Genomic DNA, 26,164 nt, shown 5'->3' with positions numbered 1-26,164 from the left:
GGCCAGAATTTCCAAAAACAGACACAATATAAAATTTTATTCACAAATGTACAAATCAATGATGTTTAAAGAGTTGCAGTTTAAAATCTCAGAATGCAATGAAAAATGCTTTGAATGAAAATGGCTGGCATCATCTGCACCTATGGGAAAGATAAATTTAAGTTATTTTAAAAATAATTCCAATATTTGTAATAGAAACTAGTGAGGAAAAATTATGACATTATGAAACATTTAAACTTATTCTCAGGCTAGGTTTTGTACAACAATAAATGGATTATCTTAACATCATCAATTTCTGAATTAAAAAAAAAAAAGAAAAAAAAAACTGCAACACAAATAGCAAAATCAGCTCAAGGAAGAAAGCAAAACTCAATATTAATGTTTTAATGAATTATTTTTCAAGATTTTCTAGAAAATTTTGAAACTTTGAAAAGTAGTTTATACAAGCTTGATTGTTTTCCCTTGATTTAATTAAAGAAAAAAAAATCATAAAATTGAATAATAACTATGAAATCAATTACACAATTTTTTATGCTTTGGGAAAAAAAAAAAAATGCTTTTCTTTGTTCTATGTGATAACACTTGCACTATTTTAATGCTTGACCATTGTAAAACATAAAGATACATCCTCATTTAAACTGATTTTTCAAATCAGTTAGATTTTTGCTTTTAGTTTTCTATAATAGCAGATAACATCAATAAATAAGTAAATAAATGAGCAACATTGTACAAGAAAGTGAGAGAGATAGCTTATAAACAAATTTTTAAAAAATGGTAAAAAAAAAAAAGCTTTTTAAAAAAAATGGCTTTTATAACGGGGGGAGAGAAAAAAATTTTTTAGTTGATGCTTGATTCTACAAATTCTTCTGAGACTACTAAAAATGTTTCTGAAATCAATGAAGCTGAATGTGCCTGAAGCCACGCTTCAATAAATATTTCTAGGGCCTGGTAAGCTGCTCATAAAAGCTTAAGTTCATAAATTAGAGATTCTTAAAATCCAACATCAACGGCATTAGTAAAATAATACAAGAATTTTCCAATACATTAAAATTTGGTTTAAAAAAAAAAAAAAAACCCAAAAAAATGAACTTGTTTTAAGACGTTTTTAAAACATAGAGTAGAACTTCAATCACCTAAAAGTCTTTTAATAAAAACCTTTTAACTGAAACCAGTTTCCTGAATTTTACTTATTTATTTTTTGGTAAGTAAACAACATCACTTCAAAGTCACTGGAGATAGCCATTTCTAGTACAGACACAAATTATCTATATTATGTTACTTTTTTTATTTTTTTAAAACCCACCATTAAATTTTTAGATCACTAAATATTTCTATTTTTTGAATACCGATAAATTTGAAAGCAATCTAATCTGTAAGTAAGGTTTCCTTAAGTAATTATTTTTTAACTACTTCTACGTTTAAAGTTAAAGAACAAAAAAAAAAAAAAAAAAAAAAAAAATTGACAGTATTAATAACAACGTAATAAAGATCAAAGTTTACTATATTATGTGTTATTAAATTTGCATTACATTTTCTGACTTGTGTGATTTACTGAACAAATTTGTCTGTAATTATATTAAGTTCATGTTGTCTCCTGACCGCCATTTGTCAGTACCTCTCTAATCTAGAATTTTCAATTTACCAAAGAAGGTTCAGTCCCCCCCCCCTCCCAGAAAAAATATTTAATTTAAAAAAAAAGCAGAGATAACCATTAAATTCATTAATACACCCAAAGGGACCACATTAAAAAAAATGTATAAAAATATTGCTCAAAATTACACTATTAACCACTCGTTTTAATGATAGGCTAGTCAGATGAGTCCCAATTTGTGTGAAATTTTCATAGACCACACAAATAAAAATCACACACACACACACACACACAAAAAAAAAAAAAAAAAAAAGGCCACTCAAAAACAAGTTTGGGTGAATATATTTTTGCTTATTAGAATCATCCTTCCTGTTCAGTACTGAATTCCCTAATATTTTGCTGTTATGCTATTCCATATGAAAATTCTAACATTATTTTTCAAATCTTGTAATTACTTATGTTAATAGTATGAAATATACTTTGAAACTAATTTTTTTTCAAAATCCTGAGAAGGAAATAGCAGTACAGTCGAACTTGCTTATAACGAGCACTAAGGGACAGGGTTCTTTTCTCATTATAACTGAGTGCTGGTAAAAAAAAACAGGTCCGTGAAAAAGAATCACAAAACTGTATATGTGCTTGTTTTGTTATTTTTATATTTCTATACAGAATCAAAAAACTTGGTTATTTGATTTAAAATGTCTTCATGTCTTTTTTGTTATTGTTTTCGAGAAACATGAGGTTCAAAAACCATCGTCATTTTCATCCGTGACTTCAAAATGATGTGAAGTTTTTCTGCACTTTAAAAGCCAAGTATGTCGAGGGATATTTAACTTCAAATTCTTTGCATTTGTTGTTAGGGTGATCATTTTTTCCCCCCTCTCTCTTGACTTTGAGCTTGGATATCCTCAGAAGTATATATCTCAGAAATGATAATGTTCTCTTCAACAGATATAGAGCCATTCCATTTCAGAACAGGCAGGGTCTGTCACATGACCATCACCGATTTTTTTGAAAAAATTACAGTAGTTACAATTAAGGGACATATGAAATATCCCAAAAGGATTTTGCAAGAAAATTTTTTTTTCTTCAGTTATAGCCTATTAAAATTCTGCACAAAATCCGCCATTTTGGAAAAAACCGGCAAAACACTCCATTTCAAATGGACATTATTTCAAAAGTATTTAACCTATTTGAATAATTCTTTTTTCTAAAAACAAATAAGGACCCATATATCCTCCAGACATCGATTTTGAAAGTTTAGTTAGGTTTTTTGATAAAGAAAAAAAATCATTTTTGTCGCGAAAAAACTGCATTTTTACCGATTTTATGATTTTTTTTTCTCCATGAAAAAAAAGTTTTTTTTACTAAACGGAGATGGCAGTCTAAAGCCCTTATATGATAGTTTCATAACATATTTTATAATAATCCTTGGATGCATACAGCCTCGGAAATAAAATTTGAAATTTTAAAAAATTTCAAAAATTAGCGAATTTTGAAGTAATTTTACTCAAAAAACCCATTTTTTTTAAATCTAAAAATTGGCTCATTTGAACCCCATATAATGCTTAACAAGTGGGTAGACACCGCATCCCGTGTTTTTTCCCATAAAATGTTTTATGATTTTTTGAATGTGATCTTATCGCCCATGGCATGCATGTAAAATAAAAATTTCTAATAATTTCAGTCACTGAAAATCTGATGAAATTAATGCTTAATAGCTACAATAATGGTGCACTTTATCAGCAACAAATAAAATTTTACTGACTTTTAATAATGTAGCAGTATCAAACCGCTTCTGATGATCCAGTCAATTCGTCGTTTTGTACTTCATTATATGAATATATTTTTCTGCTGATCAGCGCCTAATTGTTATGGGAGCTGAGATCCCATACTTCCTTATTTGTTTCATTCAAATTTTTGTATTTTTGACCGAATTCAGGCCACTTAAGCATTAAAATACGTTCTGAAGACTATAGGGATCCTGACCTTCTTTTGTTAGAAATTGGATCCCTGGCTATAATAGCTACCTTTAGTGATCTGTTTGGTTACCTCAACTTACAACCATGTTCAATTAATTATTTCTCTCATAAAACAGTGGGCTTTTTAAATTCTTAAACTATAAGTGAGTTTTGCGGTATGAATTTAGTATACATATTCTTACGTATAAAAGTAATCATACTAGGTAGGATCCAAAAATTATGTGACAACATTCGCCAATGTCAAACCAAAGCACGAAATTAAAATTAATCGTTTTAAATGCATTGTATTGTTCTTCACTTTGATGGTTTCCCCTGTCGCGTAATTGAGTTGAAGAGAAAGAGAATTGAAAGAGAAAAAATACGATTCGTTGCTGCATATGAAAGTAACGGTGAATGCATAGCTTTGGAGACAAAATAAAGTAATATTTATTTAAAAAATATATATATATAGATTTTTACTGTTACTAATAAAGTACATCATTATCGTAGCTATTAGTCATTAATATAATCACCAAAGGCTCTTCTATCTAAAGGCTACACACAGAGTCTTACAAAAAGACGAATTGACTAGGTCATCAACAGCGGTTTGTTACTGATATATTATTAAAAGTTAGTAAGATTTTAGTTGTTCCTGATAAAGGGCACCTTTATTGTAGTTATTAGGCATTAATATAACCAGAATTTTAGTTACTGAAATTATTAGACATTTTTATTTTACATGCATGCCATGGGCGATAAGGTCACTTTCAAAAAATCATAAAACATTTTATGGGAATAAATACGGGATGCGGTGTCTACCCACTTGTTAAGCATTATATGGGGTTCAAGTGAGCCAATTTTTAGATTTTTAAAAAATGGGTTTTTTGAGTAAAATCACTTCAAAAATCGCTAATTTTTGAAAATTTTCAAAATTTCAAATTTTATTTCCGAGGCTGTATGCATCTAAGGATTATAATAAAATATGTTATGAAACTATCATATAAGGGCTTTAGACTGCCATCTCCGTTTAGTAAAAAAAACTTTTTTTTCATATAGAAAAAAATCAGAAAATCGGTAAAAATGCAGTTTTATTCGCAACAAAAAGGATTTTTTTCTTTATCAAAAAACCTAACTAAACTTTCAAAAACGATGTCTATAGGATATATAGGTCCTTATTTATTTTTAGAAAAAATAATTATTCAAATAGGTTAAATACTTTTGAAATAATGTCCATTTGAAATGGAGTGTTTTGCCGGTTTTTTCCAAAATGGCGGATTTTGTGCAGAAATTTAATAGGCTGTAACTGAAGAAAAAAAAAATTTCTTGCAAAAAACTTTTGGGATATTTCATATGTCCCTTAGTTGTAACTACTGTATTTTTTTCAAAAAAATCGGTGATGGTCATGTGACACTTTTCATACCTGCCTGCCTGATTTGAAATGGAATGACTCTATATAGTTTTTTAATGCTCCCCAACTCCACGACTTTAGAAAAAGGAGCCGTGTCACCACTTGTTCTCATGATTTATGTCTTATCTCTAACTTTCCGTTGAATTTAAAATGTTAATGGAATATTTCTCAAAATAGAATAATCTTTTCTGAAAGGGAAATCAACAGACATTTCATGAATTACAAAAATATTGCTCGCTTCAAGCGGGGTTTGCTCATTAAAAGCGAGTTTTGTTCCCATAGACTTAACACTGTACCAACCAAATCTTTTTGATTTCCTCGCTAAATCCGAGTTTTTGTTAAAGCAGGGCACACTATAAGTAAGTTTGACTGTATAATAAAAAATAGAGGCAAGACAGAGGGAGGGGGTGTAAAGAAACAGAGTTTTAATCAAAGATTAGAAATAATTTTTAAATATTGAAGAAATGAGATTAGTTTTATGGTAATATAGGGTTAAAAAATACCTCAGACATCACTAAGATTCTGAATATCAAGAACAGAAGGATCAAATGGCTGCCCTTTAAAAGGTGATCCCTCGAAGTTCCAAGCTTCTTTCAGAATGTTGTGCACCTTCTAAAAGCAAACAATTTTTCAAACTTCAAAATATTTAAAATGAATAAGCAATTAATATAATCAATTAAAGAATGAAATTATTTCATGATCAAAAGCCATGCTTTTTAGCATTCTATTACAGAACCTTTCAGTACTAATGATTTTTATATTTACTAAACATCAACTATGCCTTAAATAATGAAAAAATTACAAGGTGTTTAAAATGCAGCTAACACACTTGACCATGACCAACTCGTAATTAAAAACTTAATTGTTTAGAAGATCAAAAGATAAAACTAATGTGTTTAAAATTTCAACTCTTAAATATTGTTTTAATTTAGCAATAAATCAAAAATTAAAACATTTCAATTCAAAATATTAATTTTTATTTAAATAAATTGATTTTAAATTAATAATTTTTTTTTTCATGAAATGATCCTTGATAAAAAGTTACACAGCTATTTGATTTGTAATAACTAAAGCATAAAAATCGAGTAATTGCAATTTTACATTTAAAATGTGCTGATAACAAGCAAAAGAAGTAAATGTAAGCAAAGGAAACTTTTCTTATTGATTGATAAAATTTTTAAAATATAATTGTACAGAGTATAAATAACATTTGTAATGTGTACATGAAAGCACTGTGTCTAAAAGAGAAGTCACCAACCTTTAGATACAATTTTAGTCAAAAACTTTCTGCTGATAAAATCTACCAACGTTACACAAGTAATAATATAAACTAAAGCTTATATAACATTATGATGAGTACTGTGTAATATCAAATATCCCTTCCCCCCTTCGTCCACTACTGCATAAAAGGTTCTTTTTAACAGCAAAAAACTTCTAGTTGTAAAACTTGTCAAAGAAAAACCTTGAAGAAAAGACATACCTGATTTAAATAGGTCAACTTAAATAATAATTTAAAAAAACCCCTCATATTAATGTAAACTAGTATGTTGTGGCCATCACGAAACTTTCTTCTATATATATATTTTTTTTCCTGATCCCTCCCCATGCTTGATGAGGAAGCAATATTCCCAACAAAAACAAAATTACACATGCAAAAACTTGACGACCATCCCAATGTCTGAATTATTGCAAAAGCAAAGCAAAGAGCGAAAATTGAAAGTTATTTTAAAAGCCTTGCTTGAATTAATTACAAATATTTTATTTGTTAACAAACATAAGATGTCAACAGTTAAAAATTTTAAATCATTGAGATAATATTTCCGATCATTTCCATACAATTAAAATCACGAGAAATACGCAGACGACAATCTATTACGATTTATCTTTCTTATTGTAGCATTAATAAATCTATTTTCATTCGCAAAAAAAAAAAAAAATCAACACCTCTTGGAGCGATTGGCGTCAAAATTGAACCGAAGCCTGTTTACATATGGATTCACATATATTCCAAATTTCAACCAGAACGTAGCATTACTTCTGGAGATAGGGCACTCACAATGGAAAAAAAGAACGGGTGATTGCGCTAACCCCTTTTTAGCTGTTAACACCAAAATAAAATCCTTATACCCACTAAGGGCTACTTGCCGATAAATTTTTCTTTCATTCCGTTCATTATTTCTTGAGATACAGCAGTCACAATTGACGACAAAAAACGTTCCATAGCTCAACCCCCGTTTGAGTTATTGACACACCAAAATTGAATCAGCACCTGTTCCTGTTAATGGCAACATATGGACCAAATTTTGTTTGATTCCACCAGTTACTTCATGAGGAATAGCAAGCACGGGCAACTCAAAAAACGTCCCATTGCTCCACCCCCCTTGGAGGAATTCGCGCCAAAAACCAATGGGCACAAGTTCACATAGCGGCACATATGTGTACCAAATTTCGTTCGATTTCATGCGGTAGTTTTTGCTGTAGAGCGGCCGCAAAAAACTGGTCACACATACACACAGACATTTTCCAAAAATAGTCGAAATGGACTCAGTACACCTCAAAACGTTCGAATCCGTCAAAATTCGAAAATTTGCACGAATCCAATACTTTCTTCTATATATTAGATATAGAAGAAAATCAAAAGGGTTTGTGTTAAATGATTATGACAGTTATTAGTTTGAGTCAGTAACAGGTCAACTTAGTACCAGTAGTTTTTCTTTGAGCAAGTGCTTTCAGCCGTGCCACAGGCACAAGATTGTGCTTTTAATTAAGCTTAAAAAATAAAACAAATTTAAAAAAAAAATTCTAATTTGAATTCCAAAACTTTGAATTCAAATTATGTTTTTCGCAATCACGAGTTGCGATAAGACTCTACTGGTTAGAGTTATTGTTTCTAGAAATGGCTCCCCCCCCCCCAAGCATATCCCTCCTCCTGGGTGGTTACGTGTGTATAGTTGTGTGTGTAGGCTTACGTGTGTGCACGTAGGCGTGTGTATGTGTGTAAAGGTGTGCGCACGTAGGGGAGTGTATATGAGCATGCGTGTGTATGACATGGACGCCACCGCCCAGCAAACGTGGATTCCGGTGGTTAGTGCTCAGAACCAGCCGCGCCGCCACCGGTGGACGGTGGTGCTGCAGCCCAGGTTCAAGCTGAAAAAGGAACCGTAACGTCAAGGACAGTCAAATGAAAGCAATAAGCAATTGTCATTGCTCAAAAAAATAAATAAATTAGCACATCAAAGCTAAATTCCTGTTTAACCTCATAATTAGTTGAAACAGACAGTTTGTGCAAGAAAACACCTTCCACACTCAAGTAAGGTTCAAGCATCAGCACTCAAGTGCTGGAATAGTTATCACAACCATCACATTTAAGGGCGAAAAAAGAAGGCAATGGGTATTCTTTTAAAATGATCTCCCAGCATCATCTCAACCTTAGAAAGTTCATTATTTAGTAAGACAACCATAAAGTCATTACGTGTAAAATTTCAACTTCCAAAATATATATTGATTTATGGATGAAATATTTTAGTTAGAAATCAACTGATTCATCATATAAGTTCTAGTAACAAAAAAGAGGGGGGGGGGGGGAGTGGAAAAAAGCCTAGTAAACAAAAGATTAAAAAGATTTAAATGGGTAAAAAAAGACAGCAGTATTGTACACTTTATTATTACAAAACATTTAACATTTCACTTCAAAAAAGAAAGAAGGGAGGCCATACACTCTGTTGAATGGTCGGTTTTCCCAATTGTTTCAAATGTTCATTGTACATGAGTTCTTCAATTTTGGACTGAGATTCCTGATCCAAGTCTTCGAAAGCAATGGAAGAATCAATGGTCTTTAAATCAATCTTAGGCTCCTCAGCAAATAAGGCATCCCACCATTTTTCATGGCACTTTTGAAGACAAATCTGTAAGTAATTGTTTTTTCAATAATTTTCTTGATTCAAACTTTTGATGATTATAAGCAGTTTAATTGATAACAAAGCATAATTATTAGTGTAAAATCAATTAAAGGAATGCACCAAAAGTTTACATTAGCAGCAATATTTTTTAACTGTGTTTGTTCCCTTTTCTACATTTTAATTTGCTATTCGTAAAACCTGTACATTTTAGATACATCCTTTCGCATTCATTAGTTTCTCTGATTTTACATCATGCATGTGAGATCTCACACACAAAGACATGCATATAAAATATAACTAAAAAAAGAAAACAAAAACATTACACAATCGTCCATACACAAGAAATACTATCAAATATGAGAATTATCACCCCCCCCTCCCCCCCCCCAAAAAAAGATTTAAATATGCACAGAAGCAAACAATATGTTCAGAAAATAAATAAAAATAGAATAAGGGCAAAAAATTAAAATATAATCAGGATGGAATTATCAGCTTTGAGACTACCCTACTACACTAATGTGTCCAGTTCCAGTTTCACTACATTTCTTAAATCTATTTTTATTTACTAAAAAACAGGAAAGAGGATAAAAATACATGAATGATTTTTTTTTCATAAACTCACGTTCTTTCATTATGTACAATGTATTTTTATCATGTATTAATAAGTTTCATACTAACATCACCACATGGACATAACATACAGTAAAATACATTTAACACAAAAATGTTTAACATGAAAAATCGGTTTACGCAAATTGGCATAGCGATCCGAACTACTGCACCCTTAAATATAAATCTTTTAACACGAAATTTGTTTAACATGAAATTTTTTTTCCGGTCCTTTCAGCTTTGTGTTAAACGTTTTCCACTGTACACAATAATTTTTTCAACTTTTATCAGGAAAACTGAACAACTCTAATTTTATAGCATGAATACCATAAACCTAATACATATCTAGAACACAGCTACTCTTGGCAGTGAGAAGCAAAGGGATGTAAATGGCAAAATTAAAAATTTGGAGATAACCAGTACAAAGGGTAGGTGAACCTCTCCTCTGTCTTGGGGCAAGAGATAGTACTGATAGCCCTGGTAGGTGCTGTTATACAGCATGATTTCGGAAAACTTTTCAATGAAAGCCGACCTAGGACCTTATCCTTAAACGCGTTTTACTCAAAACTTGAAAATGTCCACTTGCATCCCTTTGCTTCTTACTGCCTCTTATGTAACTCTATTATCAAATGAAAAAAATGGGCAGTGTAATTATAAAAAGAGGAAGTGCACCATAGAATGTGATTTCTCATAGTATGCAATCCTTCAACAGAATCCTCTGTTAGGATTAAGTTACAACTGCAATTGATAATCGCAAGGAAAGTGAACTTTTGTTGAAAATTACAGCTGCTGGGTACAAGTGTCCTAGTTAAAAGAGCTTGATTTGATATGCAAATGATTGACTGCAAAAAAATTATTCAAAAGCGATGCTAGTTAACAATGGGGGACAGAATGAATTTTAAAAAATGCCTTTTTCAGTTGAAGAAAGTTTTGTAAAGGACCCAACTTTAAGCCTTCCATGCTTTCACATTCCCTGCAACATTGACTTAGCGAAGTTTTACTACACTTACTTTTGATAACAAAAAACTAAGTAATTTGTTATAAAATATGATTTTTTCTCTTCTTTTATATGAATAAAACTCTTTTTAAATTCCATTACTGATACTTTCAATGAAAACAAAAACTGAAATAAGAAAACTCTGAAAATGATGATGCCTGTGCTAACTTCAAAATGTTAATCAAGCAAAAGGGGAAGAAAAAAAAAGTGAGAAAAATTACTAACATGAATGTGTTCACCGGGTATTAATGTCCACGTTGATTCCTGTACATTGATTTTTGATGGCAAGTCCCCACATTTCAAAGTAACCCATTGATTACTGTCAAACATTTCTGTTTTCAGATGACTTTGCTTGATAGTCACTTGTACCTGTTTTCCAGTTGCTACTCTTGGAGGAACCTGATGAAATGAAGCAAAATGTCAAATTTAGAAAAAAAATAATTAACTAAAGAAGTTTAATATGCTTGAAGAATAATACAGCTTTAAACATTTTTAAAATTTAAACAATAAGAAAGTTTTATCTGTTTTGTATTGAAACTCTCCCTGAACTGATTTCAATAATGCTACAATTCATGAAATTTTACAGTTTAATTTTTAAAATATAAGGTCTTTGAAAAAAAAAGCAAGTATTTTTAAGTTGTAATTTTTTATGTTGAAATGTACATCAACTTTCCAATTGACATGTTTCATGCGTAATAAAGCAACATTAATTTTTGTACAATTGTAGAAAAGTTGCATATAATTTGAACAATGGCAACCCTTGCCGACTTGCACCTAAAAGTAAAACAGCATTAGGCAGAATTTTTTTTTTTTTTTTCGAAAGTTCAAAATTTCATGTTGATGAAAGGTTGTCCCTATAGCCCCATATGTACCACAAAAATATTTATCCAAATTAAAAAATATTTATGTATCCAGCAAGAGGCCTAAAATTTGTAATTTTCTTAAAAATTAACCTAAAAGGCAAAATATAAGAGGGGTCGTGCAATTTGCAAAATCGACTTTCGTTTCTTTTGGGACACCCTACTGTAATGATAAGTTATTTTGTTTATATGAAGCAAAGATTTTGTCATATGTGGTTATCTCTCTTTCTAAAACTCCCACTTTTTACCACATCCATATTTTTTCTGAACCATTCTCCTTATTTTAGAGTAGTCAGCCAATTACACGCATGAAAATAAAAAGTAAAACAACTGATACTTGAAACGACCTAACTTAGTGGATTTATTAAAATCTTTAAATCTTAAAAAAAAACAAAAGTCACTCCTTCTTAATATGTTTAAGTGGGAACATACAATTTGATATAGTGTACTTTCATCACTCATTTTTGAAGGAAATATAAATCATTTATTAATGCATTTAAAACATAGTTAATATGGATTTTTCCCTACTAGTTATTGTGGTTTAGTTAATTATTAATTTTAAAAATAAAACTGTTTAAAATTTCTCTGTTAATAAGTGTTTAGTTTCAAGTAGTTGAGAAAGTAAAATAGGTTTAATCAAAATTTATTATTATTATTATAATTATTTTAATTCATAGTTTGGATTTTATAATTACACTTTATTATTATAAAAGAAGATATTACAGAGAAGTAAAGAAACAAGTTCCGTTGACAAATACAAAATCTTTATCAAATACTAACTTTGATGCGTAAATCAATATCTTTGATGGTCTGAGCCCAACAGTAATCCTCATAGCGAGCACCATTATAAGAGTCGGGATCCATAAATTTAACATCTGGTTCTCTAAAAATAAGAACATATTTATGTTTTGAAAATATAATGCTAACAATTATTATCATCATTTTTAGACCTGGAATCTTATAGGAAATATATTCACAATAAATAAGAGATAGATGCAACTATTAATAAGTTTGACCATGTATTAATTGCTCGTTTGACAACCACATGTTATTTTTGAATCAGGGACAAAAAAGCAAACAATCAAAATACCATTCTTACATTCTGTCCGACATCAAAAGCTGCGACTAGCACCGTTGAACGGTTCTATTTTAAAAAGAGGTGGGAGCTTGATTAAGAAAACCCTCCATGGCAGCATTTCTGCTTTACTGATAAGGAAGGGGAATAAGTTTAGGAAAAAAAACCCCTCAACTCAAACCAACACCTCTAATAAACGAATTCAATGGACAACAATTCGAGGAAGGTCGCAGTTTAAAATATCAAACAGTAAAAGTCACAATCAATTTTTCCGAAACTACATGAGTTCATAAGACATAAACAGAAATAAAACTGAAACTGAGTTCGAGCCAAAAGAGAAATTCCCTAAAGTGAAACTGGGGGGGGGGGGGAGGAACAACCAGTGGAACTCAGGAAAAATTACTAAATGAAAAGCTTACTGTCAAATTCATGCATATAGACTAAAGAACACTGCTGAATTCTTACTTTTCTACCTTTGACGAAAAATTTTCCCAGCTTTTTTAGCAGTTATAAAATTAGCCCCTTGAAACTGAAACTGATATGCCAGAATTAAAAATCCTCATATATATAATAGCCTATTCACTGATCGAGTAATGCTCCTGACATCACCAACAATGAAACTCGAACAATAGCATGATAGTTTGATAATATTTTCCAACAATGTTTGACATGCAGGGAAAGGCTTTATTTTGTCAGGGCTGAACTGGATTTAGTAACTTAACTGATTCACTGGTAAGACTGTCATCCTCATGTAAATAATAGCCAATGATTGAGTAACCCACTTGTTTCAACAATGAAACTCGCGCCACGGCATGATAATTTGATAAAATGCTTTGGTAATGTTTAACATGCAGGGAAGGGCTTTATTGTGGCAAGGCTGAACTCGATCTGGTAACTTAACAGTTTTACTGGTAAGACTGTGTCACTTCAGGGGAACAAACGAAAGCAATTAAGGCTATCATCTACTGGAGTTATCCACTGGGGTTAGGGTTAAAATTTCAACTATCAAAATATCACCAAACGGGCAATTGCTTCATACAAATGTAGAAGAGTAGAAACAATTTTTCACCCTTCATACCTTGATGGGAAACTTTCTAGTTTTAAGAGAATGAAGAAGCGAAAAAAAGGTCAACAATGAATGCTATCTACTAGAATTTAGGGTTAATTCACTGGACTTAGGGTTAAAATTTCAACCATCAAAATATCACCAAACAGGCAATTGCTTCGTTCAAATGTAGCAGCAATTTTCACCCGTCATACCTCAACGGGTGATTTTCTAGCAATAATAATAACAACATAAAATATTAACAAAATGTAGAAATGCATAAAATGATTTAAAAAGTTGTTTTAAACTCTATATTGCTAGCCTAAAATTTTTAATTCAAAAATATTCTTTTTTTTCTTTTTCTGTACCTTTTTCTTTTTTTTTTGGGTTCTCAATTATCAGAGGGGAAGGCTTTATAAAAAGACTGCATTTTTACCTAGGAAATTGTTTGTCCAGTACTACTGGTGGGAGAATTCCACTCATAACATGCACCCACTGAAAATGATACTTCCAGATTTGTTTGATAAATTTCAAGCATAATTTGACATCAGTAATGGGGCAAAACAATACTAAAATAATTTCAGCATAAAAAGGAGTTTAGTGATTTCGGTAACCATAATAAAGAATAATTATGGTAAATTATTTTGACGTTAATTTCTACATAAAATATCTCTACTGAGTTGTTCCCAAAAAGAAAACTGCTGAGATTTCTAACACATGTGCTTTTTAAGTGCATTGCATTTTGATTGTTTTGTTTTTACGTTTTTCCAAAGTTTTGAAATTAAACCAGGTCATGCTGATAGCAATTGTGTTTCTCCTCCTCCAATTACAAAACACCAAGAAGAATGAAAAAAAAAAAAGACATTTTTATCGTTTTCGTTTTCTAATTATTTTTTTATGCAAACCTTTATGAATTTTTCTAATATAATACTGCACTTTGTACACTTTGTGTGCGTACACTTTTACACACACACAACTTTTAAACACTTTGCAAAAAGATTTTAGTGCACAATGAATAACAAACTAATGCCATACTTATTCCATATTAAAAGATTTAAAAAATTAACTACTGTGCCTTACAATTGAGCATCATGTCCTTCATTTCCTCCAGACAGTCTTGGACTCATATCATCAGCTAAAACAGAGCTTTGGTCCACCAACATGTTTGAATCTTCATCTTCTTCTGCAGTTGTTACTACTTCTTCCGCAATAAAATCTTAATAACAGAAACACAAAAAGTTAAACACAACATTTTATAATAAGAAAATGTAATCAAAATGGTTTGGTTCAACATTAAACCAGATTTTGAACTATAATCAAAATTATGAAAACAGAGGAATGTGAGACATAGTGAAATAGTTAAGATAACTTATACTTTTTTCAGAATGAATAAATTGAAAATTTCTTTTGAAATTTACAGTACATAAAGAAAGAGCAATGTATTTTAGAATAAAGCTTGCATTAAAACATTATTTTTCATTTATGACAGTAAATTTGGTATAAAATAAAATAGGAAGGTGGTGCTGCAAACAGAAAATAATTCACCATTTCACTTTGCCCCACATTTCCCTACATATATAAGGGGAAGTCCATCAGAAGACTTGTTGATCCTCTCAAAACTTGAAGCTGTAATAATACATAATTTCAAAAATGGCAACTTAACCGAACAGCCACGTGAGGTTTACGTCCCTAAGTATCAAGATGATCCATTCTGAATATGCTTTTGACATTGAGTATTATTGTCAGCTTTAGAGTTGAGAATTTTTTTTCGGATTGTTGACCATAGATGTCGCTAGGAATTCTTCAAGAAGCTAAGCAATACATAACAAATTATTTTTATGGTAACGTACAAAATTTGAAACAATACTAATACTACAAATGTGCAAATAAGCAATTTTTGGTTCTTTTGCTGTAATTTTGATATAAGCTTGGGAAGTATACTTGGGGGTACAATCTTTTTGAACCAAGGAGACTTGATCCAGGTTCAAACATCCTTCAATATGATTATACACATATGCTATTTATTCTATTCATTGTTTAACAGAAATGACATTGCCTTACAAAATATATATCATACAGCTAAAGTAAATCCTCTACTAATAGCAAAAAACTTTTTAAAAGCTGACTTGGGAGAAGTGTTACCACACTATTTAAAAAAAATACCCACACCAACAATTAAATCTACTATTAAGCTTATGAATGCTTTATAGTTTACCAAAATCATTTTTGAAATTTATTCCTTTTTTTTCTTTCTTTTAATTGGAACCGCTGATTTCAGCTAAGGATGTTGGTGCCAGTTTTCAAATATTTTTATAGTTTATGATGTTAAAACATTAATTTTGTTTGACACCAGTAACAGACAAGGGTCCAGTAACATAAGTTGCAAGTTTGAATTTAAATAACAAGAATTTTAAGCGGGGTAAAACTAATGTTGCAGCGAATCATGAATACGGTGCAACCATCTAGTGCTATCAGAGTTAATTTTATGAGCCAGTTGGTATTTACAAGGCAGTGGCGGAAGGTCATGACAGCCACCACGAATTCAGCTGGTGTTTCACAAATTCAGCCGGTGTTTTACGTTCATTTGAATTTAATAAAGTTTTAGATCTAAAAATAAAGAACTTTTGCACATTTTGAAGAGAAAAATGAAATTCTGTTCATGACTCATCCTTTTCTGATACTGGGGCTTGAACCTTTTTTTGAAATTAAGCAAATAAAAATAGAATTAATTAATTCAGATGATCCAGAAGCAGCCAGATGTTAGATGAGATGTAGTTGCATGAGAGAAAAATAGTTTATAAAGTCAAATATATTAAAAGGCACATAAAATTGAGTTAACCTGACAGCACGTCTGTTACTGGTGCCGTTACTCTACTATCTTTTTAATATTTATTTCTACATTTTCAGTTTACTTGATCAAGACTTATGAAAGCAATTTCTTTAGCAATGCTAGTTATTTCCTAGTAGAGTTGATTTTGTTTGTTCAATATTAGTTTTAATAGCTATTATTTTTACTTTGTTTCATTTCACAATTTGATATGCTCTTTTTTTTAATGAGTAAATAGTTCCCATATGTTTGACTCATGGGCGGATTTATGGGGGGGCAGAGGGGGGCAATGCCCCCCAGTTTTGGGAGGTCTTTATGTAGTAACAACACATTTTCTATTTTTTTTTTTTTAAATCATTATTTTTTTTCTTCTTTGACTAGTTCAGAAGGGCATGGGTGGATTTATAGAAGGGGGGCATAGGGGGCAATGCCCCCCAGTTTTAAGAGAACTTAAAATAGTTACAACACATCTTCCAAAATCTTAAAACAAAAAAATCATTATTTTTTTCTTTTTTGAATGGTTCAATGAAAATGAAGAGAATAGGAGGGAGAAAAGAAAAAAAAAACATTAAATACAAATAGTAAAGCTTTCACTGGGGTGCTGAAAATATGCCTATATTCACTATTTTGAACTGAAAACCATTTGGGCAAGTATATAAATGAAAATATAGGCTAAACGAGCTATGCATTCAGCTGCAACACTTATAATAATTGATGATTATTTTAAAATTAGAACCTAAAACAAAGGGAACGCCCCTCCCCGATTGGGCTAATAGAATGATCTACTTGTTATGATTTGTTTTCTTTCTTTTCAGAATGTTTATTTTCAATTTGCGTGATTTCAAAAATTAATATTTTGTGTTGTTACAGACGAAAGATTTTGAAGAACCTTCTGGAATTCACACGTTCTTATTGGTACAATTGTAAAAATATTTTAACCGTAAAAACTGACGAATTTTCGTAAAAATTACAAAAATCTGCAGGTAAGAATGAATTACATATAGGGCCGGATTTGCCTATAAGATAAACAAGCTATAGCTTCGGGCTACTGCTCTGAAGTGGGTCCGTAACTCGCAAAAAAATTGCATGATTTGTTCCTCAAAAAATGGTAAGTGCTTGAAAAAACTAATTTTATTTTCAAGTGCTTGAAAACCTTGAATATTTGGAAACGTGTGGCTACAAACCTCAAATTTTAAAATTTCTAACAAATGCTAGAGGGATGAATGCCAAAATATGTCAAATTCAGCTCCTTGCTACATCCTGCATCAAAAGTGTAAAAATCATGGTTCTTTCGTTTGTAATATATTACTTGAAATAAATTTTTGTGACTCACATGTTTCATATCTTGCTATTTATTTAATCCCAAATGCAGTATTTTGGAAATTCTTCTGTATTGATTGCTTTTATCTTGCTTCTACTGCATATTGTTAATCTGTTTAGCCCAGAAAAAATGATACACTACTTCTATTTCTTTTCGTTTTCTGCACTGCTTATAATTTTAAAAAAGGTTGTTGTAATGAGAGAATTCTTTTGTTTATATTTTCTTTTAAACTTAAAATAGCTGTTTATATATATATATATAAAATTTGAATAATACTGTACAACTGTATAATCTAGTACTCAATTTCAGAGACTGGAAAGTGCAAATGAGGTGCCTTAAATTATTAAATCTTCTAAAATTCTTGAAAAGAATTGGCGAAGTACAGCCTACTAGGGCTCTTGTGCTAAAACACCCAATCTAACCAACCAAACCTTGAAAATAATTAGATAAGTCTTTGAAACTCCTAAGCAAAGTGTGCTTCTATTTTATTTCTTATCAAGTGTATAAATTATGAATTGTTCTAGTAAATAGTATGTTACTCTCATGTTACACATTTTCTAAATCTGTACAGCATTTCTTTTAAAGTATTAACTTACATCACAAAGCACATTTAAATCATGAAACATTTTTTAAAAAAAATATTTGTCTATTTTTTCCCCGAGATTTTTGTCTGTCCAATTAACCCTTATAAGGCTTCAAAATGCAGAATTTTTGTATCCATTTTACAAAATTTCCTCCGGGGGAGAAACCCCCGGACCCCCTGAAATTGAAGATATTCTATATTCCACTTAAAAGGGAGCCCTGCGTTGCTCTCTTGATACCAGTCACCTCTCTTAAGGTCAATTAAAAACGGACAGCATGAAAACACACCATTAATGAAAAACACACACGAATAAAGTAAAGCATGGCCTTATGCATCACCGGAGACAAACTAAAACATGGGAGAGGGGGGCAGATTAAAATGCTGCTCACAAAAAGGAAAAAAAAAATCCTGCCCCCCCCCCCCCCCCCCCCAAGAACTCAGTCTTAAATCCACCTATGGTTTGACTTGTATTTAAAACACTTGTAGTCCTCCCCCCCCCCCACATAAGATTGTAGAATGGAGACTTGATCCTTTTACCATTTTTTGTTTTTTTTTTACAAATATTTTATTGTATAAATTTTAAAAATATAGCAGTGCATTCTGATGTGGTACAGACTTCTGAATAAGTAATGTGAATGAGATTGTTTAGTTCCATGAATCAAATCAGAGTTATAAGCTCGAACAAAAAAGTATCAACTCTGTACTTAGTCTCCCCTATAGCTTAGACATATAATACCTTATTATATGTATATATTTATTTACATGCTTTGAAAAGTGCTTTTAAAGCATAAATTATATAACCTAACATTTATTGTCATTTAGAACCACATGGAGCTAAAGGTACAGTTGGTAGAGCTAAAGGTTTCACACCGAAGGATTAATTTCAAATCCGAAAAATCCATCATATTCTAGTCAGTGGTTTTAATTCCACTTTAAGTGGTCATGCTTGGTCTTTTTGATCAAGTTCAGGTGCATATGCTTTTTTTTTTTTTTGGTTATGTTATAAAAGTTATATAGTTCCATGCAAAAAAAAAAGGATTTTTTTTCAATATCTTGTAGCTTAGCTTCCAGTGTTTTTATTGCTCCATGGTTTGTTAATTGTATTCATAAAGGCAATGTGTGCGTTAATCAGTATATTACTGCCCCTAAGCCAGGGTTAGGGCAGAAACTACATGCCATACACATCAACAGTCCGGTTATCACATCCAGAGATTGCAGTTTTGTCCTTGTTTGAACTCATCAGTCTGGAATAGAAAATAGCCAAGCTGGAGGCAGGTGTCATCTCATTGAAGCTGAGAGTGCCAACAAACTGGTAGATAAAATAAAATTCATCTCACCAGTGAGAGTACACAAACATGGTGCGGTTCAACTCGTAAATTGAAGGCAAAGTTTGGGTAAGTTACCGACCCTAAACTGCTGTGTATTTTTCACTGCCATTGTTTTAATTCTTCTTTGTGCTTTTACATTGTAATAAGTGTGTTTCTTAGCTTTGATCAAAAGAGAAAAAAGAAAAGATGAAAAATTAGAAAAGCTATTTGCCTTTTTTCCCAGTGAAAGACATATGAATTTCTACACAATTCAGTACTTAATTTTTAGTACTTAATTAGATTAGTATTACTTAATCTACATGGCCCCACTATCAAAACTATTCAAAAGCTTGAAGTGGTTCTTAAAAATTTTACAAATAGAAGTTGAAAGGACAAATTTTTATGGCTGCAAGTTTGTCTACTTATGACTAAATTAAGTTTTTGAATGAACAACAGTTTAAACCTCTTGTATTGCAGACATATACATTATGTTTGCTTGCTGAAGTTAAAGAGATACATATGAATGACGAGATTATTGAGTAATTCAAAACATACCTATAGGAACAGAATCTTCTTGCAAATTTACTTCATCCTCATTACTTGCAGATTGACTCATATATTTGCAGAACAGCTGAAATGCAAAATAATAAAGAGAGGATAAACCAGAAAATTTAATTTATATGCTTATTCATTTTAAAGTAGCATTACAATATTTCATTCAATTATTTAACAATAATAGTCAAGTCTCAATAATCCCAGTTGATCCAGACCATTAGTACATTGAATTCCCGTTATAACTAACTCCAAGGGACCAATAATATTTTTTGTAGGAAGAGAATATTTGTTGTAACAAAATTGACTTAAAACTTTCTTTACTTTTTATAAAAATCTACATCTAATATAATTAAATATGCAACATTTACCATTACTAACAATCTAAAATATAATTAAACACATTTTTTTCTCTCAAAAAACAAAGAGGAAAATATTGAACACTGACGTTTTATTCATTAGTCTTCTTCACAAAAAGGGTTATTTTCTTTTGTACGCAAAGTGCGGACATTGTAAAAGATTCTATAATTTATGAACGTCACTTTACTGACCACAAGAAAAGTTGAAATCTTCCTGACCTCCCTTGCGAATTCCCAGAATACCTCAAGTTTGCGCGTACAAACTAACTATGCCTAGACACTGGCTTTTAGTGTCTCAGCTTAGGTTTAAGCATGAGGGGATTTCCACCTTGAATGGCTCTGTTTTGAAAGCACAAACTGAGTTTTCACGTTCTGACTCATGAAAATTGTTTTTTAATTTCTGATAACAACAATAACTAAAAAATATTCAAACTAACACAGAGAAAAAAAAATGTTTTGTTAAAACAAGAATTTTTATGCATGATCTTTATGGATATTTAGACGGGAACCAATGTTTTGTTCACTGTAACGGATATTTGGTTGTAAACGGGATTTCACTGTATTACCTAACTGAAACTTATGATTATACGGCTTACATTAGGTGAACGTGATTTTTGACTTTCTTAGATTAGTTTAGGAGGCTGGAAGGGGGGGGGGGGGGCTTTTTCATGAATGTTTTTTGAAATTGAAGATCAAAAAATACAAAAGTAGGCAATCTTTTATAACATTATGGGTCAAAAAGGCAATTTGTGACTATCTTTTGCTATATTACTTTCACTTTTCACTCCAGGGTCCCCTGTACCTATCACTATTTGTGGTTTAACCAGTTAGATAGGACCCTGAAGACAACTTTGATTTTTTGATCCATACCAAAAACCGAACAATCTTTGGTCCAGTACCCTTAGAGGCAGCAGGCAGGGCTACTGCCCCGGGTTCTCCACAACAAAGGGGCCCACAATAAAATTTTTACAAAAAAGCCTAACTTTCACGGGTCGAAAATATCAGATATATATATCAAAGTATCAGATATTTTCGAAAATATAATGATCTTTTCGAACTCTGATTAGGGGCCTCCACTCTTCCGTTGCCCCGGGGCCTCCACACTTCCAAATCCGGCCCTGCTTAGAGGTATTGCTTCACTAAGAGGACTTTGTGAGTACAAGCATATTTAACGTCCTCCAGTCACCATTAATAAAGACAGTGGAACTTCAACTGGCTAGGATCGAACCCGGTCACAAGTCTGATGCCTTACTGATCAGGCCACCACGGCCTTTTGCTATTTTATTGGGAGAAGAGGTTTGGGCAGTCTTCCTCCAGACAGTTTTCAAAATTGAAGTCAAAAATATAAGGGTACGTCCACCGTTACTCTTGTGACCATCAGAGAAAATTTGTGTGGTTATTTCCAATTAATATGTCACATTATACATTTAGGTTAAAATTCAGGATTATTTCAGAAAGTCATGTGTGTTTTGCTTAAAAAAACATATTTGAATTATAATTTAAGAAATTTTGCTTCCCTTGGGAGAAGATTAAACATTTGTTACTCTTGTGACCAATGGAAAAGGCAAATTTCAAATTTTAAGTTTGAGCTACAAGTCCTGTGAATTGTACAGGAATAATAGATTGAAATTCAGAGATTTACCAAAGGTATTATTGCTCTTGAAAAGGATAGTAGCAAAAAAGGTATCTGATTACAAGTTAACATATTGCACTTGCTTTTGTAAAAAACAGAGTGTTACTCTTGTGACGTTACTCTTGTGACAATTTGTCCAAAATAGTATTTCTGGACAAATGTAACATTTGATACACATTTAAGACACTAAATTGATACTTTGATACATTTATTTTCATATAATAGAACTTTTAAACATTTATTACATTTTAAGGCATGGAAAATTTAATAAATAATAAAACAATTATATTCTATAAAATCCTCGAGAGTTGATTAAGGTGGGAGCATCAGCATTAGCTATAATTTGGTTTTTTTTGTACCAAATACTGTGCTCATCAGGCTCAAACTTGAAAACTCCTTTTATTTTTGTTGGGACCAAACACTTAACCTGGTATTCTTCATTCATAACAGCAGTTATCATGCCATAAAAACATGCACCATCATATGTTAAAGATACCCATTGACCACATTGCAGCTTCTCATTCTTTGCTTCTGAGCTAAGTAAAACCTCACTGTCATCATCAGTATTGTCACTTTTTTCATCAATGTTTTCGGTATTAAATCTATATTTTATGAATGAGTGATGTTGCGGATAGGGCTTGTAGTGGATTGCATCGCGCCTTGCTTCAACAAAATGTATTTTTTGTGTGCCTTTCACACTTTTTACTTTTTCCCATTGAGGTGACACACGTTCTTTGGCTGTTTCGATTTCTTCGTTTGAAATGTGGATAACATTGACTTTTGTTTTTCCATCAACGATTTTTGTGAAGTCTGCAGCATTTCTTACAATTCCTTTTTTAGCACGTACTTCACCCCAAACGTATCTTTTAACAACAGCACCAATTCCATCAACAGCTCCTTTTCCATGCGCTGTTGAAAAGAACCTCCAACTAAGTTTGTTCAAATTGTAATCTGATTTAATCAAAGACATGTTAGAAAAATTGTATTTTTGTTTGAATTGTGCTGCACAACCATCAGAAAAAATGCTTACATTTTTTACAGATGCGTTTCCTTTAAGGTGGTCTTCTAAAATTTTGCGAAGAAATGCATTTACAGAAAATTTATCATGTGTTATGTTATCAGAAACAATAGCATACGATTTCACTTGGCCACTTTCACACCATATGACTGCTGTAAAAACAGTAACTTGCGGATTTGACCAGTGTGCAGACTGGATCTCATCTTGATAAAGGCAGGTATAGTTTTCTGCAAAATCTACTTGCAACACAATACTTTCAGTATTTGTGTTGCTCTTTGCATACTGAAAATATGCCTGAGTTGAGGATTGAGTGAATAAATGAAGCAGAAAAGGGTACAATTGCTTTCTCAAATCATGTAAAGCATTAATGATGGTTTCAGTTACTTTTATCTTCTCAAAACGTCCAGCAATGCTTTTCCACTGAAAATAACTAATACGCTGTTCTTCATTCTACTTCTTCAAAAAGTATTTTTATATTATCTTCGCAAATCACACATTCAGAGTTCATACACTCAAATGAAGATGTATCACAACAAATAAAATCTATTAAATCCTTAGGTGATCCTACATTAAAGGTGGGTAATACCTCTGCTATTGCTTTGTAAATTTCTTCGAAATTTTCATGGTATCGACAAATACAGATGTTCTGGGGAATGCCTCTATATGGTTTTACAAAACTAGGTCTCATTGCTGCAAATGATGATTTCCCAATCTTAATGTCAGGAAATGTGTCTTTAAATATTTGGAAAGCTTCCCTTATTGTGAATAATAAATACCACCTAGGATTTATGGCATTGTTTTGATTCTTCTTACGCCGTACTAATGCAGCTTTAGCTGAAGGATCAACTCTACTTATATCATCTTGAAGATAAAAATCGTTTACTAATTTATGCGCTGTGCTAGTTAAACAAACATTAGCTTTAGGAACTGGGGTGGTTTTTAGAATTACACCAGATTTTTGAGCTAAATTTGTAATGACAGAAAGCTTCTTAGTAGGCGATCTTGGAAGTTTTCTTTCTATACGCTTCATCATTCTCCCTAAAGCTTGCGGAGATAAAGATTTCTTTGTTTCATTACCATGTCTCACTTTGGCTAATTCTCTACTTTTTCTTTTCCTAAGCTTCGCCTTTTCTCTTGCCAAAGCCATTTCAGATTCTGATATCAATCCTTTCACTTTATCATAATATGTTTTGTTTTATTCTTTCTCATCTTCAAATATTCTTTTTCATTTTTGTGCCTTTGCCTCCATAATTTCTGACGCTCTGCAGCATTTTTTCTCTTATTTTGAGCTATTTCCTCCATTGCAAACAGACTTCTTGTTGAAACCAAAATGAAATTTTAAGTAATGGTAACTTTAAGAAGAAAGCAAACACCATGTGCATATTAAACTAAAAATGAATAAGTTGAGCTGTTTCACTAAACCTGATATTTCATACATTCGAAATAAAACACAATTAGAAAGTATATGAAAATATATACTAATAGCATAATTAAAAGTATAATGTGTTTGAAGAATTGATCCACTGATGAAGTATAATTAAGAATTAATCACCTTGATTAAGTGTCTAATTAAATACTTCAGAATTATTCTGATCAGAAAGATAACTACTCAACTTGAAGGATTGTTGTTTATTTTTATTTTGATCTTATTTATTTGATTTCATTTTAGTATTACTTAGAAGTCAACCTACTGAGAACAAAATGTTACTCTTGTGACAGTAAAATGTTACTCTTGTGACATCACCCCAGAGCTTAATCTATGGATTAAAAAAATGAAATATTTAGTGTAAAATGTGTCTGATATTAACAAATCAGAAAATATGAAGTTTGAAGTGAAAATTTTAAAAAGTTTTTTCAAAATTAAAGCTTTGATATGTTTTTGTTACTCTTGTGACATGCATGTATTGACTACTAATTAAGCACTTAAAATTAACTATTAATTAATAATAAAAATGTTTTAACTACATACATATGATAAATAAGATTATACTCTATTAAATTAAATGCAAAGTATCTATTTTTTTTGAAAAAAGGGAGATCCTTAGTCAGTTTTACAAAATCAACATTTTAAGCCTTAGTGGAAATAAAATTGAGTGATCTTAATTCCCATTAAATTTTCATTGTATATTTATCTATGTGGAAATTTAAGTTACATTTTCAGTAACATCAATTTCTAAGGATTAAAATGGTGTATAACACTTGAGGTTTCATGAAAAAAAAAATTTGTGAAAAAAGGTTCAATTGCTGTGGACGTACCCATAAGCAATTGTAGACTATCTTTTCCAATGGCAGGAGAAGGGACGGAGTTCCTAATTTTTCAAAACTGATGTCCGCAATAAACTACACTGGAAATGTTTCGAAATCAAATTCCAAAACATTTGTGATGAAGATGTGCAAACCAGGATAGTGAAAGGTAAATAACAAAAATTAATAGCCCCTTTATAGAAAAATATCTGGATTCGCCCTTGGTAATCATACTCCAAATAAAATCCTAGTAAACCTTTTAAAAATGGCAGGACTTTCAAAGAATTCTTTTAAAAAAATAACATTGCAGCTGAAGGGGGCCATAAAATAAAACAGGCAACAAGCAAAAGAAAAACTTACAGATCTAATTATTTTCTCTGCTTCCCCAGGAAGCAGTCCCAGCACAGATGAATCTTCTCGTTTGATTTTAAAGAAATCCGTCCTAAAACGAAAAGAACAAGCCTCTTTAAGGGCCAATTTCTATGAGGATTTAAATACTTAAACATTACAAGTCATAGGAGTTTGTTTAACCTTCTATGTAAAAAGTCAAAGATCCTGTCAAAAAAGTGTACTATATTTCCCTCGCTGCATAAAAGAGGATATAAAAGTTCATCGTAATTCTTTTCGCTGGCCATTATGTTTTTAAAAAATCTACACTATACGTAAAATTTAGCGGAGTTCTCATTCTTTTTCTTTACAGCGTTCTTTTAGTAGTAGAGTATCAGGAATTTTGTTTTTATTTACTTACAATACGCATGCGCTGAAACCAAGGAGACATATTATGATTGTTGCCAGTTTTAAAAAATCATAGTGTTACAATATTAAAACACTTAATGCTGCAAATTTTATTGAAACTTGTGATAAACTAAATAATT

The 26,164-nt window shown here is 31.4% G+C and overlaps 1 protein-coding gene across 1 annotated transcript; it reads right to left on the bottom strand.

Annotated features, from left to right (window-relative positions):
* LOC129221206 (nudC domain-containing protein 3-like) lies at nt 1-26,034 on the bottom strand. The gene is made up of 9 exons (XM_054855659.1): nt 25,821-26,034; nt 25,650-25,731; nt 20,039-20,114; nt 14,526-14,661; nt 12,106-12,208; nt 10,691-10,864; nt 8,677-8,865; nt 5,464-5,572; nt 1-140 (listed from the first exon to the last, which is right to left on the bottom strand). The coding sequence occupies exons 1-8, from the start codon at nt 25,922-25,924 to the stop codon at nt 5,465-5,467; spliced, it is 972 nt and encodes a 323-aa protein (XP_054711634.1). The 5' UTR covers nt 25,925-26,034; the 3' UTR covers nt 1-140; nt 5,464.
* Nucleotides 26,035-26,164: the final 130 nt, after the last annotated feature.

Source organism: Uloborus diversus, chromosome 4, assembly GCF_026930045.1.
Source record: "Uloborus diversus isolate 005 chromosome 4, Udiv.v.3.1, whole genome shotgun sequence".
NCBI classification, from domain to species: Eukaryota; Metazoa; Arthropoda; class Arachnida; order Araneae; family Uloboridae; genus Uloborus; species Uloborus diversus.
The sequence above is the reverse complement of the archived record's forward strand: the minus strand, read 5'-3'. Positions and strand labels throughout refer to the sequence as shown.